This window comes from Microtus pennsylvanicus, chromosome 2 (assembly GCF_037038515.1).
Source record: "Microtus pennsylvanicus isolate mMicPen1 chromosome 2, mMicPen1.hap1, whole genome shotgun sequence".
Lineage (NCBI taxonomy): Eukaryota > Metazoa > Chordata > Mammalia > Rodentia > Cricetidae > Microtus > Microtus pennsylvanicus.
In genome coordinates, this window is record NC_134580.1 from 147,662,052 (window position 1) to 147,681,555 (window position 19,504).

Genomic DNA, 19,504 nt, shown 5'->3' on the forward strand with positions numbered 1-19,504 from the left:
CATCTTTTTTTTTTTTTTTTGGTTTTTCGAGACAGGGTTTCTCTGTGGTTTTGGAGCCTGTCTCGAACTCACAGAGATCCGCCTGCCTCTGCCTCCTAAGTGCTGGGATTAAAGGGAAAAGTAAATTTAAAAAGAAAAAAGTAAAAAAGAAAAAAGTGGACTGCCTCTCTCCCTTCTTCCGTTCCCCCTTCTTTCTTCTCTCTCCCCTCTTTCCTCTTTCTCTGTCCCCCTTTCCCTCTCCCCCTTCTCCCCTCCCCTCGGTAACTCCTTCTTCTTACACCATTTCCAATATCCACTAAATAAACTGTACTCAAGCTTAAAAAAAAGAAAAGAAAAAAATTTTTTGTTGTTGTTTGTTTTTTGCTTGTGTTTCAAAACCTACTGCCAGCCCAACCTTGCACGTACCTGCTCAACCTCTTCGAGCCTGAAACAAGGATGAGTTCTCCCTTCTAGGGTTTTTGACAGGTTTGAAGTGTACTTTATTCCTTTTCCCAGTCAACTTAACCTGTTGACACTCAGTTCCTGCCTCTCGGTCTGTGAGCTTCCTGAGGACAGAGACCTGGCTTCCCCATTCCTCAGTAAGCAGCACTGCTTAGCATAGGGAAAGCGACAGGGAGCACGCACTGCGCTAACAATGAAGAAAGGCCTAACACAAGACCTGTGCACAGACACGTACACACAGGGAATAACAATGAAGAAGGGCCCTAACACAAGATCTGTGCACAGACACGTACACACAGGCAATAACAATGAAGACCCTAACACAAGACTTGTACAGAGACACAGACACACGGGCGACTGTCAGTGTGGACAATAGTTTATTTCTGCTCAGAAACTAGTTTGAATCTTAAAAGCTAGCCAGTGAGGCCTGTAGTCATGTGGTTCTGGGGTCGACCTCAGCATCCCCATTATGCACCTCTGGGGTCAATCCCAGCATCCCGTCATGCACCTTGATTCAAACCACCTTGCCCCAGTATTTCATCTCTCACCCCACTCTCTCCTCTTCGGTCCGGGAAGTCAAGGATCTTGCCCAGGGCTTTGGAAATCTGTCTTCTGTTCTACAAGGCTCAGAGGGAACAGAACAAGAAATGGCTAACCCAGAGGAAGCCATATTCACTCCCTAATCCTTAGAAAGGAAATCCCATTTCAGATAAACAATTTATTTTATATTTTAAAGGATCTCTTTCTTTTTAAAAATATATTTATTTCTTTATGTGTGTGTACCACATGTGTGTGGGAACCCACAGAGGCCAGAGGGCATGAGGTCCCATGGAATTGGAGTTATAGGCAGTTATGGGTCACCAGACGTGGGTTCTAAGGACTAAACCTAGACTTTCTGCAAGTGCATTATGGTTTTTGCTTGTTTGTTTCGGTTTGTTCTTCTTTGGGTTTTTCGAGACAGCGTTTCCCTGTAGCTTTGGAGCCTGTCCTAGAACTAGCTCTTGTAGACCAGTCTGGTCTCGAACTCACAGAGATTCACCTACCTCTGCCTCCCGAGTGCTGGGGTTAAAGACTGCACCACCACCACCCGGTGTCACTAAGGTTCTTAACTGCTGAGCTGTCTCTCCAGCCCCAGCAACAACTTTTTAAACAAAAGTGAGTCCTAAACATTATTTGGACGATAGTAAAACCTTCAATCCCAGCACTCAGGAGACAGAGGCAGATGGAGAAGAGGTGGTGTAGAGGCGGGAATCCAGGTTTCGGGCAGGCAGGCAGGCAAGAGTGCCACGAATATTATCTCCCCTAAAGGGTTCACAAATGTTACTTCTCCTGAGTTATCAGGTCAAGGAACCTTGGCCCCGCTGGTCCCCGGCGCTCCTAGATCCGCACCTGATTCTTCACATGCTCCGGGAGGGTCCCTGGCGCCCCGTACCAGGCGTAAGCGCCTGCGCACTCCTCTTAGCGGGCCGCCCCGGGGGTCGTGGTGCGCTGCGCACGCGCGGTCAGAGCGAGGGAAAGGGTGGCCTCTGAGAGTACGGCCGTGTCCGCCATCATGGCGTTCGTGCCCACGGGGCCTGAGGCCTCGTTCTTCGACGCCCTGGATAGGCACCGGGCTTCCCTGCTGGCCGTGGTGAAGCAAGGCGCAGGGGAGGCCCCTGCCAGGGTGACCCGCGTGGTCTCTAGGTACAGCGGCTCGGCAGGCGAGGGCAGGCCGGGAAGGTGGCCGCGGGGAAGGAGAATGCCGGCCGCACCTGAGCGCCGGACCCGGCCCTCCACAGGGCTCCCTGCCGTTAGCTCTCATCTCGCGTTCCAAAAAACCCGGTGACCACACCGGATGTTTTCTAGAATGTTCCAGCATCCTCTAGCCTAGTTCCCAGGGTTCTCAATATCCTTTCTAGTCAGGGAGGCTGAGATCTTATTTGGCTTTATGTTTTATCTTTGGGGATTTTGGATGAAGAATAAGAAGAGGGAGGAGAAAAATGCAAAAGCGTTTGCTCGCTACACTGTTGGGTTTCTCAGCTAGACCAAGGATATCAATACTTTAAGTGGTTTACAACCGTCCTGTCCTTTTCCTTGACCCGGAGGAAACAGATGAACGGGTTTTAAGGGATTTATTTAAAATCAGCGGCTCCTCCAGCACCCGAGGTGGCCCTGAGTGCAGAAAATGCGGTTGTATGGTTCACAGCTTTCCTGTCCTTTCTCTCGGCTGCCACCGCTTTGCATCTTAGACACATTACTTTTGTTTTAAGCCCAAATCAGCCACCCCAAACCCCACAAGCAAACAAATTTTACAGAAGTAATTAGTTTGTGGGAGAAGTTAGGAGATTGTGGGAATCCTTATTGACAACAACGATGTGGATTAATCCCATTATACCTTAAGTTTGTTTCCAGTATTTTTCTCAAACTGTTCCAAGCTTTGAAAAAAATAGCAAATCATTAGTCTTTACTGTATTAGAACATACTAAATGTTTCGAAATCTATTTTCTGATCTATTTTTCTTTCCAGTGAAAACATTGAAGACTGTGGACATTAAAACTCAACATTTTGCCCATCTTCTACGTTTAACTTGGTTTCCCTTCCTAGACAATATGCCAGTGTTACTTAGAACGACATGTTTGAAGCTGATGGTCTGTGAAATTAACAGCCAGCTGACAGAAAACTGGGTTTAGCCTTGATATTTTGTGGTAACGTGGCATGATTTAAGTGGCCAAGTCAACCATTTAGTACGGAACTCACAATTTATTCCTTTCCTGGTCGTGATTGAATTCTTTCCTCTTGAATCACTAAAATTTAAAAATGGTTAATTTTTACGGCATGAGATCAATTAGGGCAGTGTGCTACAAGCAGCTGTGTTCGTGTGCATGCGTGCATGTGTGCGTGCATGCGTGTCAAGACTCCTCTCACATCATCCTTAGTAAAACATTTAGCAGTGGTATGTCAGGCCAAGTCTGTGTAAGTTCAGTGACATCGAAGTAAGTTAATGTGAGCAAATAGAAATGTATTTGTAACTTCTATTAGCTCATCGTTAATGCCGAAGTGTTATTGAAGACATGAATTTACAGGCAAGTCTAATGTCTCTGTAAGTACCACTATACGAGCAGGTGTTTGAATGCATGGTGATGTCAGAGACGTCAGAATTTAGTAAGAGAGGTGGTTATTGGCATGCATTTCCTAGGCGTAAAAAAGAGCAAGCAGAAGGGAGGCCTAGTGGCCAACACCTGTAATACGAGCACTCAGGAGAAAGGCAGGATTGTGGGTTTGAGGCCATTTTGGATTTCATGGTGAGTTCCAGGCTAGCCTTAGCTACCTTGTAAGACCTTGTCTCCAAAATCAAGACAAAACAACAAAAATCCAATGAAATAAGGAAGTTGTGCCAGGCAGAGGTGGCAGGTGGTGGAATACGCCTTTAATCTCAGCACTCGGGTAGCAGAGGCGGGCAGATCTCTGTGAGTTTGAGGCTGGTCCACAGAGCAAGTTCCAGGACAGCCGGGGCTGCACAGAGAAACCCTGTCTTAGGAGAGGAAAAAAAAGTTGTCTTTGTATTGATCTGGGAAATATTACATGCTATAAAATTAAATCACGATGTGTTTATTGTTTCAGTTCTGAGGTTCTTACATCTATAGAAAATATTATTCAAGACATAATCAAAAGTTTGGCAAGAAATGAAGTGCCTGCCTTCACAATAGACAGCAGATCGAGCTGGGAAAACATAATGTGGGCATTTTGCAATTTTATTTCTACATTTTAAAAAGATGCGTGTGCTTGCCTCTGTGTGTGTGTGTGTGTTTCTGTACCTAAATGTGCATGTGCACGTGGTTGCCCATGGAAGGCAGAAAAGGGTGTCAGATCGCCTGGAGCTGGAGTTACAGATACTGTGTGTGACCTGGTATGGGGACAGAGATCTGAACTCCAGTCCTCTGTAAGAGCAGTAAGCACTCCGAACTGCCCAGCCACTTTCCAGCCCCTGGAAGTTGTGTTTTATTATTTATTTATTTACTAACTTATTTGTTTGTTTGAGAGGAGGTCTCACTGTAATGCCCAGCTGGCTTGGAACTCATAATGTAGACTAGGCTAACATCAAATTCACAGACATCTGCCTCCCTAGCACTGGTATTAAAGGTATGTGCCAGGCTGGGCAGTGACGGCATACACCTTTAATTCTGGCACTAGAGAGACAGAGGCAGGAGGATCTCTGTGAGCTTTAGGCCAGCCTGGTCTACAGAGCGAGTTCCAGGACAGCCAAGGCTGTTACACAGAGAAACCCTGTCTTGAAAAAAAAAAAAAAGGTATGCCTGATCCTTGCAGTTTTATTTTAAAATGCACTATCTATGTTCTTATTTCAATTTATTTTAGAGTTATAGCCATATGTCATTCTTTTTATCCCCTTTACCTGTCCCGTAAAAATTATCAGGTTTACCAAATCCACACCCCACAGAAGGGCTGTGTGAAAGATGAGGCCAAGACAAGGAGGCTAGCAACTAGAGCAGCTCCGAGGGAGGGGATGGTTCAAAGTCTGTTTGTCCTTGCTCGAAACAGCAAGTGTAGAGCCACACTTCTAGCACTGGGGAAATACCCTGCTGTGGTTGTCTTCCACTCTGCCAAAGCAGCCATTGCTCAGACAGCTGGAGTCAGTGCTGACATGTGGACCACAGTGTGGGCATCCTGAGCACGGCACAGAGATAAGGCTCCGTCCTTGCCACCTAGTCTATCCCAGTTCTCCAGCCTAGTGACAAGGTTTGGTCTTTCCTGGCTGTGTAGCCTTTTCCAGCAAACAGCTGGTCCTCAGACTTTGTGAAAGTTGCAGAGGAAAGGGACTAGGGAAGATCCTTTTATAAGTATTATTTTAAGATCAATGTAACTAGCATAAGCTGTATACTTGGGCGATGTGTTGTGAAGGATGGATTTCATGTGGCGTCAAAGCAGCTGCCATGTGGGGTGTTCTCCTGGTGCCTTCTGCCACCTTTAGGAGAGCCTGGGAGGTTCAGTTTAACAAACTGATATCAGTCATTCACACAATGTCACTTTGTGGGTAGTTGAAATAAAATATTTCAAAAATTATTATTAAATAGAACCAAATTATTAACTGAGAATGAATAATGGCAAAATGAGTAAAATATATAATAGTAAAATATGTGTAAGTATTCCATATATATTGTCTTCCCCAAAAAAGAACTACGCACACATACTCCATACTGAAAGGTGTTTGGTTGAAACCTTAGCTAGTCTCCTGCCTGTAGCAGTTTGAGCCTTTGGGCGTTCCTAAGCTCCAGTGCCCACACAGAGAACTGTGGGAGATGACTGAGTGGCTGAAGTGCTTGCTGTGGAGTGGGAACGGCTGTGTTAGGGTACCCAGCACCTTCATAAAAGCAAACTCTGGCTTATGCCTGCAACCCCAGAGACAGGTGGTTCCCTGGGGCTCACAGACACCCCCCCCCAGTCTGTGGTGACTGGTGGGCTCATAAAACAAGATGGGTTGGTACCCACCTGCAGAACAATTTTCTCAAGGTCAAAACCTCTAGCCTCTGTCTATGCGTATGTGATATGCGGAAGGTCACACCGAGTGTGTGTCCAGGAATTAAGTCTTTCTCATTTTGTTCCTTTGTTTTGAACAAAACAACAGGTTTGAAGATTCTGTCGGCCTTCAGATGATACCTCAGTGTATCACCAGAAAAATCAAAAGCGATTCACCAAAATCAGTTAAAAAGTTTGGTAAGTTACTCTTTCATGGTGTTGAGTAATTAACAATAAGTTAGTTATTTCTAGAGTTTAGCTGTTCCCAAATAGATGTCTTCACATATTCTTTAGTAGGTAACTTGTCCTTAAAATAAACTCCTAGAACTTTTCACTGTCAGTAACATTGGGAGCACACGGCCACTCCAAGTAAGCATGTTCTAGGTTCATGTTCAGGAAAAGTTGCTACCCAAAGAGCCCTTGATTTTCCAACTATTCTTTACCTAATGCTTCTCTTTTGGAAAGATAATTTTTAAATCATTATAGACAAGCAATGGGGGCAATTAAAATCTTTGACAACAGTGTCTTTCAAATTAGTGAGAGATAGAAGTAAATTGTTTCTTATGTCTTATTTTCCAGCTCTAATTCTGAAAATATTGTCCATGATTTATAAATTAGTACAGAGCAACACTTATGCAACCAAGAGGTAAATATATTGTTCCGGCAAATTCATCTTCAAAAAATGCAGTGTGAGATTTGGTTAAATTAACTGTTTTAGTTTTAAATTTGATGTGTATGGGTGTTTTGCCTGCATGTGTGTCTATGTGCCACTCGCCTGGTGTCTGAAGAAGCCAGAAGATGGTCTCAGTTCGCCTGGAGCTGGAGCTACAGATATTTGTTAGCAGCCGTGTAGTACTGGGAATTGAACCCAGGTCCTCTGGAAGATCAGCCGTTGGCTCTTATCTGCTGAGCCATCCCTCTAGCCCCCATTAGCTTTTAAAATACGCTTTGGATAGTCATGAATCCTGGAGCCCAGGTAGTAAGCAGCTCTCCTGGTATGCTGGTATGCAGTAAATGTCCTCCACATGGTACTCTGCGCGTGACAGGTCAAGAACATGGCGGTTGGGGCTGGAGAGATGGCTCAACAGTTAAGAAGACAGGCTGTTATCCCCAGAGGTCCTGAGTTCAATTCCCAGCAACCACATGATGGCTTACAACCGTCTGTAATGAGATCTGGTGTCCCCTTCTGACATGCAGGCATACATGCAGACAGAACACTGTATACATAATAAATAAAAAAAAAAAACCTTTAATAAAAAAAAGAACATGGCGCTTATTCACAGTATCGACCTTACATTTTCATAGAGACATATACTACACTGACAGCCAGCTCTTTGGGAACCAAGCTGCAGTGGACAACATTATAGATGACATTTCCTGTATGCTGAAAGTGCCCCGGAGGAGCCTGCATGTGGTAAGCCATTCTCGGAACAAAGTACTGCCACAAAACAAAGTGCCAGCTGCGGCAGAGGCCGGCAGGCCAGCGAGGTCTTGTCTGGGAGGAGAGCGTACTCTGGCCCTTTCTGTGTCATCTGATCGTACATTTTCTCAACATAAGCTCAGTCTGTTCCAATGTGTTCCTTTGGTCAAATGAACCTAAACAGGGACCTTCTCAGATATTTTTATTTTCTAAGTACACTTACATGCTTTCTCCTCCATCTCTACCTAGATTCTGGTCTAAAATAAAATACAAATATCTTAAGAGGTGAGCATGAAGAGGCTTGTAACAACAAGTATATTAATGAGAATAATTTCAAAGCTGTTATTTTTTTCCAGTTATCTACATCCAAGGGATTGATTGCTGGCAACTTGAGATACATGGAGGAAGACGGTACCCGAGTGCAGTGCACCTGCAGTGCCACAGTGAGCATCCTTCCATCCACCTGCTCGGTGCCACACAACCCCTTTCATTTTGAACTGGATTTTATTCCTTGCTTCATTGTGTAATTTAGAGACAAAGTAAAAATTATTTATAATTGTTGAATATGAGTATGGTGTGTGTGTGTGTGTGCTCACAGGTGTATATATGTGTGCCACAGCACAAGTGTGGAGGTCAGAGGACCACTTTCAAAAATCGCTCCTCCTTCCACTATGGGTTCCTGGGATCAAACTCTTGTCATCAGGTCTGCGTGGCAAGTACTTTTACTCACTGATCCATCTTGTTGGCCCAGAGGTTTTAAAATAAAACTGATGGGTGAACATGTGTGTGCTTTATGGGGTTCTATACCAAGCACACTATTTTCAAATATGCTAATTGTCATATTGAAATAAACAGACACATATTATCTTTTACAATGTGTTGATGTGTTACATGACTTGTGACATGGCCTTTTTGGCATGGTTATTTACATAATCTGTGGGTTTGAAATGAACACATTTTATCCCAAACCCCTTGCTGATGTGGGTGGTCTGATGCTCCCATCAGGACAGGGCGCAGCCATGCTGTGAGGCCCTGCATCAAGACACTTTCCTTCATTCTGTCTGCTCCACAACCTTCTCTGCTAGGGAAGCTAAGTAGATGTGTGTCTGCTTTCCTAGGGACCTGTCTGTTCCTCACTGTGGGACAGTCTCTAGTCTACCCACTGAGGGACAGTCCCTAGACTACCCATCAATGAAAACTGAATGCATTTGATTGTGGTGATGGATTATTAAGTGCAGTGACACTTTTTTATTTAATTTACAAACTGCTTGGTTTTGTTTTTTCTTTTTAACTTAGGCTACTGCTGTTCCATCTAACATCCAAGGGATCCGGAGTATCCTTCAGTGGTAAAACTGTTTAAACTGGAATGTTCCTTCAAAGAACTTTGCCTTCCTGTTGTGTAACAAGTTAGGCCATAGAGACAAGTAGCCACAGTCAGCTTGCTAGGGCTCTCGGGAGCTCCCTGTGAAGCAGGTCCAGCACCTGTATACCTGAGTGAATACAGATATTGGGAGGTAAACTAAAAACTTTTTCCCGTAGCTGCTTTTGAGTTGAGATATACTCTGCTGTCACATAGCGGGTGACTAAGCCTGGAGACTGTGACTGGAGTTCCTCAGCCTTAGCTCCACAGATCTGATCACAGATGCGAAGTTTCTGTTAATAGTAGAGAAGGATGCGACATTTCAACGGCTCCTGGATGACAACTTCTGCAGCAGAATGTCCCCATGCATCATGGTCACGGTAGGACTTCTGCCTCACTTCACCATTGTGGTGCCTGGAAAGAGAGTGCCAACATCTGCGCACCTGTCCCTGTCCAGTCTAATGCACCATCTAGTCTCACAGCGCAGAAGACCTCCTTCAACCCAGCTCAAGTTCAGATGGGTCTCTAGTCTTAAAAACAGCCATTTCCCCAGACAGGCTTTGTTTTCTTGCTCCTCTGGGTCTCCCACACACATTCCTGCACAGTGTTGCTCCAGGGCTGGGGCAACTGACAGTGCTTGCTGCTCTTTACACGAGTTTGTATTCCAGGTGATTCACTGGCGCTTTCCCTTTTTACACACACATGCGCAGGAATAGTGAGGGACGTAGGTGGTGTTGTGACACCAGTGGGCCCACAGGATGCCTCAGCCAAAGGCAGTATCTCAGCCAGCAAGAGCTAGCCCAGAAATGCAGCAGGCAGGGTAGCTGAAGCAACACGGGTGCTTCTCAAAGTTCTGCATCCTGGGGTCAAGACTAGAGTATTAGTTGATTCTCTACTAAGGGCAGACCACTTCCTGGTCACAAAGAAGCTATCTTCTCATTGAGAGTACACGTGGAAGAAAGAGCAAAACCGAGACAGGAGAGAGCCTTTCTGGAGCCCCTCACATAAGGGTTCATATCCCATTCAGGGGAGTCCATCCTGCCGTTCTCTACCCCAAAGTCTCACCTCCACATCGAAGGGTAGGGTTTTGACATGAACTTATTGGTACTGACAGAAGTATTGGTCCATTGTGGGCAGTTAGCTTCCTGTGGCATGGCAATGTGGTGAGAAATCACAGGAACTGGCTTCAGGAGGGAAGAAAGATTGGGGTGCACACAAATGAGCGCTGCAGATAAAGCTCCCCTTTTCTGAGATCTCTCCACATCTGCCTTTACATAGCTGTAGAAAATTCACTCCTTGGAGAAGAAAGCTGTTTAGAGTCCTGTGATTTGTTAGAGGGACGGGAAATGCAGCCTTAGCATAGCCAGGAGAGAGTCTGAGGAGGAGGTGTCAGGCAGCACCTTGGAAGCCTGACTAGTCTTGTAACATTCTGACTTGGACCAAAAGGGCAGACTCACAGGAGGCTTTGCATCCTTGGGTTTATGTAGCAGCCTGCAGATCAGATGGCTTATCTCAGTGTGAGGATGGGGCGGGGACTGAAGGAAGGACACTTAAGGAGGACTAGGTGACTCCTGATTGTGGGGAACAAGTCTATGTGGCTCTGACCTGTGGCTTCTTGCTTTAATGTCACCACTAAAACCCAGAGGGCAGACACAAGCACTCAGCTCTTTGTGAGAGAAGTTCCAAGTGTGATTTTGGCATGGACTCTTGGGGTGATGGCAGAAAATCCTAGTGGCATCTGCTTAGGTGGAAGAGCCAGGAAGCAATATAGAGGGTAAAGGACAATTTTAGTGTCTGGTCTGTCTTTCCTGGCATCGTCTGGGTCCCAGGAACTAAACTCAGGTCATCAGGCTTTCTCTGCTGAGCCATCTCACGGGCTCTCCCTGTGCCCTTTTAAATAACACTGTGGTGAGCACCTTTAAGTGTGTAGGGACTTTATTATTTCTGCTGCTGCTGAAATGTTTCCATGGAGTGGGGTCTTCAAACAGGTATACTGGAAGTAGAGGTGTGAATATATGTGGCTCTTCCTGTCGCACATTGTACATTTTCCTCACAGTCAGCACTAGACTCCCCCTCCTGGAAGTCAGAGTGGGGATCTCACTAGTCAGTGTTGATAAAATGCAGGCAGAATGTACCCAGGTTCTCCACAGCCACAATGCCCGACTCTGTTTGCTTTCAGGGAAAGGGCATTCCAGATTTGAACACAAGGCTCCTGGTGAAGAAGCTGTGGGACACATTTCATCTTCCTGTTTTCACACTGGTAGATGCCGATCCCCATGGTAATCTCTCCTGGACTATTTGGTACAACTGTCGTGACTAAATTATACCTGTGGTTATGTTTTTCTGCTCTTAGAACAATTCACAGCGTGTTGCATGGGCCAGGGGATAACTCAGTGCTGTGGTACTTGCATGATGTCCTAGGCTCAATCTCCTGCGTGGTAATCAGTAGAGAAATAAATCAAAGGGATTGTTAATATTGTCAAATTAAAGGCTATAATCATTTAAGGTAATGTTTAACATGAAACTGAGAACATAAGTTTTCATTGGTAATGTTCATAAAAATAAAGATTTTAGATGTTAGATAAAATTTGAGAGTGCAGATTCCATAGCTGCAGCCTGAGTCTAATTTTCAAGCTCACTCTCAACAGGCATCGAGATAATGTGCATCTACAAGTACGGGTCCATGGTGAGTACAGAAAAGAGTATCTGCTCTTCTTCACCATCTCCTTTTCTCCACAGTGCGTTTTACATTCACTGGGGTTTACTTACAACCCTAGCAAGCCAAGGCTCTCCAGAATGTCCCAGGGGAAATGGTGATCTCTTTGAGAGCCAATCTTTGCTTCAGTGGTGTGAGTCCTGCCCCTAGAATGCACAGCTACTCACAGGTAACCCAAGGATGAGCCTGTTCGGCTCCAAAAGAGCATTAGATAGACCATAAATGTCACATGCAGCTTCCAGTTTTGACTTTGCCACTGCGACTCCCACAATGACAGAAGGGAAAACATCAAGTCCACCTATGGTGACCAAATTTCACTCTTGAGAATCTACAGAGCTACAAATCCTGGTTCCCTTCAAACTCGCTGAACCTGCATCTCCCAATGAGCTGGAAACCCAGCCAACTTCTTACAGAGGGGTGGCAGAGCAGGGAGGGAGGAAGTGAATGCAGGTGAGATTAATAAAGCAATGGCTCAGAGCACCTCACCCTGCTGCCAGAATAGAAAGCCAGGGCTCCACCCAGGTCACCTGACACAGCTCTGCTCTTTACCTCAGTCCATGTCCTTCGAAGCCCACAGTCTTACCGTTCCAGCTATCAGATGGCTTGGTCTCCTCCCTTCTGATATTAAAAGGTAAGGAGTCTCATTGCAGTGTGTTTGACATGCCTAATGTCACTAGAAAAGCACTTGCTTCTGTAGTTATAAAGTAAATTTCTTGAGGTTTCTGTTATTTACATAGTTAATGAAGGCCGGTCATGATGGCACATGTCTTTAATTCCAGCACTTGGGGGATAGAAGCAGGCAGGTTTCTGTGGTTTCAAGACCATCCTTGTCTATATAGAGAGTTCCAGGACAGCCATTATCATTATACATCAAGAGGCCCTGTCTCCAAAAACAAACAAACAAACAAAAAAACCCAAAACTCAATGAATTATGCTGGGCAGTGGTGGCACACACTTTTAATCCCAGTACTTGGGAGGCAGAGGCAGGCGGATCTCTGTGAGTTTGAAGCCAGCCTGGTGTTCAGAACTAGTTCCAGGACAGCCAGAGATGCATAGAGAAACCCTGTCTCAAAAAACAAACAAAACAAACTCAATCAATTTAGTTAATTTTACTTTCAGCTAGCTACAATTATTTTTATAATTATGGTTAAACCTTTGTACAAGTTTTTTTTTATTTAAAAGGATAATGCATGGAGATGCATGACAATATACTTGTAATCCTGAGCTCGAGACTGAGCCAGAGGCCAGCCTGAGCTCCAAGTGAGAATCTCCCTCACAAACACAGATAATATGTGTGAGGCCAGGGGTGCAATTAAATTTCAGTCCTGATCTTGAACGTTCTAATAACTTCACAGAGTGATCCCATCTTAATATCAGAGTTTGGGAACTTCCAGCACTTAAAGTTACTGGTCATTCGAGGCAGGGCAGTCCTAGGTGACCGGTGATTTTCTGCCCTCAACCATGACCTTTTCCCCAAAACCTCAAGATCCTTAACTGTTTCTTTGGTTTTTGCATACAACACAATGTGATCACTTCTTTTGCTTGTTACCAATAAATATATTTTTCTCCTGTGGACCTCATGGTAACAGCTTCTGCTCCTGAGTTTCCACGGTCCCGTGCTAGCATTCGTTCAGGCCATTCCTCATAGCTGTTCTGCAGAGATTGTAGGTGACATGCAGATCAAAGGGTCCTCTGATAATTAAACCTTTCCCTGAATCTTAACATAGTCTCTGAGGATTCCCAGAGACATGGTGGGTCAAAGTGTATGTGAGTTTGAGGCTTCCCCTGCTTCAAAAGGGTCCTCGTTGTGTTCTCTCTAGAGAGTGGGCCACCTGGTCCTCACTGTGGGGGAACATTGCTTTTCAAATACTTGTAAAAATATCTAATTATGTGTAGGTACTAGGTGATATGAATGTGTGAGTGCAGATACTCACAGAGGACTAAAGCCTTGGGACCCTGGAGCTGGAGTTTACAGGCAGTTGTGAGCTATTCAGCACGGATGCTGTAATCAAACTTGGCTTCTCCGCAAGAGCAGTATACACTCTTAACCACTGAGCCATCCCTCCCACCCCTCAAATACCCTCTTGCTATCTATTCTCCTTTCCCCAGGTGAAGAACTTGAGTGTGTGTGTGCGGGCTTTCCTGAGGCAGTGGGCTGTCTTGGGTGTAGATGCTGATTTCCCAAACATGGGGATCATGAAGCTATGAGCTGAGTAGGAAGATAACCTTCTTCATGGAGTTTCAAATTCTTCCATAGAAGGAAGCAAAGTTTAAACTTGTCATGGCCATGATCTTTTGGCATGACCTCTTTGTACAAACACAGATTTGCACAACAAGCCTTCTAGCACGAATTCTAATTGTTCTTAATAACAAAAACTCAGAGTCAGATGTTAGGGGGTGAAAGTTGAGAGATCAGAGAAGCAGTGTAGCTAGCCACTAGAGAGACCTTTTACTTCTATTGAATCATCAGACTGAAGGGAGGATTCCATCTATGAATCCTTAGACTGCATCTGTCTCTACAAACCCTCAGACTACGAAGAGCTCCTGTCTCCTCCCACCTTATATTCCTCTCTCCACCCAGCCATATCTCTCCTGTCTACCTCCCGAGTGCTGGGATTAAAGGTGTGGGATCCCAAGTGCTGTGATCACCTTATTGTGAGCTCTGTTTCTCTTTTAGACAGATTCAGTTTAGTGTAACCAAGGTGGCCTTGAACTAACAGAGATCCCTCTGCCTCTCTCCTGAGTGCTGGGATTAAAGGTGTGTGCCACCACTCCCTGTCCTGTATGGCTGACTAGTGGCTTAGCTCTGCACTCTGATCTTCAGGCAAGCTTTATTTGTTAGATTACAATCAAAATATCACTACAGAACCTCGTGGCTTTTAAGGTAGAGGTCTTGGAGGAACTCCAGCCATGTCCTGTAAACCACTCAGGTGTCCTTAGAGCCACTCCAGAGAGATATGTGATCAAAGGAAAGAGACTGCAAGGAGCAGCACTGGATTCCCTGCAGTCAGCCAGCCAGGAACTAATTATGGGGCCACTGAGGACAGCTGAAATTAGTGTTTACCTGGGAACCTCTGACTTGACTTCAAGAGCACATTACACCATAAACCCAGATCTCTCTACTGTTTTCAACCTTCAAACTAGATAAAGTGTGCATCCCGAGTAAGAAAATAATAGATACACATCCTCAATACTGACTTAGTAGGCAGCCACTTCCTGATTTCTCAGTGTCAGCCACTGGCCACTTCTGCTGGAGCTCACAGCTGCAGGACAAGCTGCGGCCTGTCGACACTAGCTCTGCTCCGTGGACCTACACCAGTGCTTCAACAGCCAGTGTCTGTCTATCTGTTACCATCTCAGAGGTGAGGAGGGAGAGGAAGGATAAAATCTGTTTCTATGACAACACAAACTTCTATTTTGAACTTGGGATTGGGGAGGCTGGCCTGAGACTCACAGAGATCCACCTGCCTCTGCCTCCCGAGAGCTGCGATTAAAGGGGTGTGCCACCACCGCCCAACTTCACTTGTTTTTCTCAGTTTGTTGACATAACATAAACACAGGCATGATTACAGACACATTCTGTCCACTCCCGTCCGATTTTTTTCCAGGTTAAATATACCGAAGGATAGTTTGATTCCACTGACAAAGCATGACCACACGAAACTGGACAGTATCCTGAGGAGGCCTTACATCAGCTGTCAGCCCTTCTGGAGAAAAGAGGTAGACGGTGTGCTTCAGAAAAAGCAAACGCTGCGTGCTTTCTTTCTTTTATTAGAGTGGTACTTTCAGCACATCTGTGAACTTCTGTTTCATCTTTATTACTGTTACTGATTTTTAACTAATGATTTCAGGTATTGTATAAGATGATGGGTTTTATTATTGCATTTCTTGCATATATATCATGGTACTTTGTTCATCTCCCCTACCCCCACCCCTGCAGGTCATCCCTGCTGGCAGGTCCTGTTCCAAACCCAAACCCAACATGGCCCACCTTCTGCTTTCACACGTACATCCATGTTAAACCCAGAGTCCACATAGAAGAGAAGACGTGCAGCACTTCGTCTTTTCCTTCTCTGTTCTCCCTCCCCTCCCTGGTTGGAGCCTCCCTCCCCCACGTAGTACCTTTTCTACATTCATGTCCTACCTGCATATATCTAAGTCTAGATTCTCTACATGGAAGAAAACATACAATTTGTCCTTCTGAATCTGACTTACTTCCTTGACATTCTACGTAACCAACAACTGATACCAATGCAGTTTGACAATTCACAGTTTGTTGAAACTGCATCACAAATAGTGCTAACAGAGGTCAGCAGGATGAAGACTTCTGTCTTTCCTCCATGGTTATATACTTTATCAGTGATGGTATTGCAGTTATTGGGATAAAATAAAGAAAGAACTCATAAAAGTCCCAGAACAAAAGCACCTAGTTGTGAGGCCTGACCTTACAGTCTTGGCCATTAGCCACTCACATGCTCTAGCAGTCCTGAAGACAGCCTAGCCCGTGGTTCCTGACAGACACTGGTAACACTGTGGTACCTTCTGGCAGATGGAGATGATGGCAGACTCTAAGATGAAAGCAGAGATCCAAGCCTTGACCTTCCTGTCATCAGACTATCTTTCCAGAGTGTACTTACCCAACAAGCTGAGGTTTGGAGGATGGATATAAGATTGTAGCTGGGCGGTGTGTGCTTTTCAGAGCTTTTCATCTTCTTGTTTGAACTGCAAACATTGGTTGAAGGAGTACCTTATCTTAATGCTTCAATGGTAAAAATAATTTTACATTAATATGGTTGTCAAAGCAAACTCCATAATGCTCTTTAGAATGTTTGATCTTCTGTAAAGACAGATTCTTATTCTATGTTCTAGAGTGATTATAAAATAATTTAATTTTAAAATTTTATTAGAAAAACTGTTACATATGAATATCTATAAAATATTTACTTCTGCTGGGCGATGGTAGCACATACCTTTAATCCCAGCCCTCGGGGGGCAAAGGCAGGTGGATCTCTGAGTTCAAAGTCAGCCTGGTCTACAGAGTGAGTTCCAGGACAGCCAGAACTACACAGAGAAACCCTGTCTCCAAAACAAAACAAAACAAAACAAAAAACATTACTTCCTGCAACTGCTGTAGATATGAAGTGTCTTACTAGCAACAAAAATAGCAATCAAAACTCAAGAGGTTGCAAAGAAATTACATGGTATTTTTCTCTTGATGTACCTATGAAACTAGTAAAGTTTATTATACACAAGTATTCGAGTTGGTGTGTCCTGTGCCTTGCTCTACTCATTGTCAGTGTGCTTCTCCACCCACTGCCCTGGACCTGAACCTGCTTCCCAGCCACACATGTTGCCCACAGCAAGGTGTCTGGATTCCTCTTTGTTCTCTGGGTGCCAAGATTGCCTGCAGTGAGAGTTCTCTTACAGTAGGCTGTGCTTTCACTTCCTCTAGCTAGACCTTAACTTTGTCAGAAGTAACCTTTGTGGTCTCAGTGCAATGCATCCTAAGGAAAGAGAAGCTTCAACTGTCTGCAAGCCTGCACACTTCCAGAAGGATGCAAACGTTGCTGAGTTTCTAAGGCTCAGCTGCAGCTGATACAATAGGACCAATTCTGCAAGTGTGTGTGTGTGTGTGTGTGTGTGTGTGTGTGTGTGTGTTGCCACTGTGTACACATGATCTCACTTTATTCTCCCAATGAAAACTCTGGTTTGCAGGTGAGAGCTCTGAAGGTGTTACTTGTCCAAAGCCACAATAGCATTAGGACACAAGAATACCAACTACCCTGTTGGACAAATAACAGAATATGTAGGGGCTACAGAGAAAAGGAGAAGGCAGCCCTTGTTCAGAGTTAAGAATTATAAGATAGCAGCAACAGAGAATTCAACTGAGCCAGGTCTCACATAACTACCGGTTACATAGTGATGATACTGGCCCTGCCCAGGAGCTGGTAGTAAAGATTAAACAAGGCGATATGACAATCAATACTTATCACACAAGAGGCATTTTTCTAGGGGCTTCCCAATGCTGACTCATCTCATCCTGTAAAGCTCCTTTCTCACCACCCTACTTTACATATGAGGAAATGAAGGCATAGGGAAGTTTAATAACTGACTGTCCCATGTCCACAGACAAATAAGCCATGGAACCTAAACTTCACCTTGAGTCTAGAGACTTCTGGGGACATAGAATGTGCTTCCCAAGTGTCCTGCATGCATACTGCCAGGGTAAGGTTTAAGTCGTGTGTTAAATCAAAGCCCTGATATCATGCCTATGGCATTGAGATGGCCCCTGGACATACAGAATACCGAAAATTTTGTTTCAAGAACATTTTAATAAGATGTTGATTTGACTTCTTTGTGAGAGTTATCAAAAATTATTTAAAGCTTTTATAAATTACTAATGTTTTCCTTAAATTTATACACACAATACCAACATGCAATAAAGTCACTGAATTTTGGTAAGCTAAAAAGAAAATATAAGTAAAAAATATTTAACCCACAGAACATCTGGGTTAGGCTATATTGTCAAAAATGAGAGGGAAATACAAGACTACAGTAATCATGAAAATTTGGAAATAAACTTAAAAATAGCTTGCAGATCCATTCAGTTCGTCTAATTAAATTATCTAAAGCTTATGACTGGAAATTTTCTTAAAATAATTTCCTATTATTTTGGAAATGGAAGATCAGCCACACTGAAGTTGGCTATGCTACCCACCTTTATTAGATGCAGATGAGAAATTGGTGCTAAGTTTTGGGAACCATCTAGAATTCTAACTTACAAGATTTGCTTTCAGAACAGATTATTGCACAATAGCTTTTTCAAATGGCAGCTGGTAACAGACATGCCCTCAAGGTACCAGCATCTCCTGGACCTATGTGGAAGAACACAGGACTGGAATCTGTTTGTAGTTAGGGGGTGTAGGCACAAGTACCACAAAGTATGTTCTGAGACTCTTGGTTTTTCCTTAAGGGCTCATAATGACCCTCATTAAAAAAAAAAAGCTGCAACATCCCATTTTCTGGGAAATTGAATTGTCATTATTGGTGATGTTAAGTGATTTCAGAAGTCATGGTTGCATAGGGGTTGGGAACAAGTAGTGCACATGGTACAGAAATAGGGCAAATCCTCTAGCTGTGCCTCACGGCTTCCTCCAGGCCTCCTGGTTGACTGTCAGTGAGGCCAGTATCTATCACGTGCTGCTGGAGAGAACAGACACTCTGAAAACCACGCCACGTGTGTACAGCAACACTGATGGGGGTGTCTGCAGAAGGCAGTGTGGACTAACCCTGACTTCTGCCACTAAACGGATTGTCGGAGGTGGATAGCCGGTCTAAGCTCCCTAAGACAGACCAAGACTGCCCTCTGCTGGCCAAAGCTTGTTGGGCATGCAAATCCTTCCACTCTTGAGTGGGAATTTCCTTAACATTATTTCCAAGTCACTTTTTAAAGAGCTAGATGAAAAAGTGTGAGACTCGTAAACCGAAGGTGTGGGAAGCCAGGAGGCCCTCTGGTGAATTCTTCCGAGGCCTCATGAGCTAATCTGTTCTGGGCCCCCACTCCCAAGAGTCTCCAAGGCCTCGTGAGCTCATCTGTTCTGGGCCCCCACTCCCAAGAGTCTGAGCTTGGCCGCCAACTGCTTGCAAACCTTAAGCCAGCCTATGAGAACTTACCAATAAAAATGTCAAAATTAAGTATCATTTAAGTTGAAAAATTAGCTGAAACTAAACTCATAAGCACATCCAGTCTCTTGGAAGTGCACTATAAACCACTCTGGCCTGGGTTTTCTCCTGAGACGTCTCCAATGTGGTGATAGTCACAGCCAACATTTCAGATTTTTTATGTGCGTTTTTTGACTTTGCTTGGTTTTGTTTTGCTTTTCCTAGAAAGAGTTTCCCAGTGTATCCCTGGCTGTCCTAGAATTCACTCAGCAGATCAGGCTGGGATTGAACTCAGAGATCTGCTTGCTCTGCCTCCCTAGTGCAGGGATTAAAGGCATGTGTCATCACCACGCAGCTTTCTGTGACTTTTTACCCGTACTGAGTACACAGATGA

The 19,504-nt window shown here is 44.5% G+C and overlaps 1 protein-coding gene across 4 annotated transcripts; it reads left to right on the plus strand.

The window, feature by feature from the left end:
- The first annotated feature begins 1,993 nt into the window (after positions 1 to 1,993).
- Spo11 (SPO11 initiator of meiotic double strand breaks) lies at positions 1,994 to 16,117 on the plus strand. 4 transcript variants are annotated; one of them, XM_075963952.1, is made up of 13 exons: positions 1,994 to 2,124; positions 4,042 to 4,155; positions 6,062 to 6,150; positions 6,532 to 6,598; positions 7,258 to 7,366; positions 7,729 to 7,815; positions 8,669 to 8,705; positions 9,003 to 9,112; positions 10,912 to 11,011; positions 11,381 to 11,418; positions 12,003 to 12,079; positions 15,057 to 15,168; positions 15,998 to 16,117. In XM_075963952.1, exons 1-13 carry the CDS (start codon positions 1,994 to 1,996, stop codon positions 16,115 to 16,117), a joined length of 1,191 nt encoding a protein of 396 aa, XP_075820067.1. The 4 variants fall into 4 exon arrangements, with proteins under 4 accessions (XP_075820067.1, XP_075820068.1, XP_075820069.1 ...); XM_075963953.1 differs by lacking the exon at positions 4,042 to 4,155 and having other exon boundaries at positions 7,216 to 7,366; XM_075963954.1 differs by lacking the exon at positions 4,042 to 4,155.
- Positions 16,118 to 19,504: the final 3,387 nt, after the last annotated feature.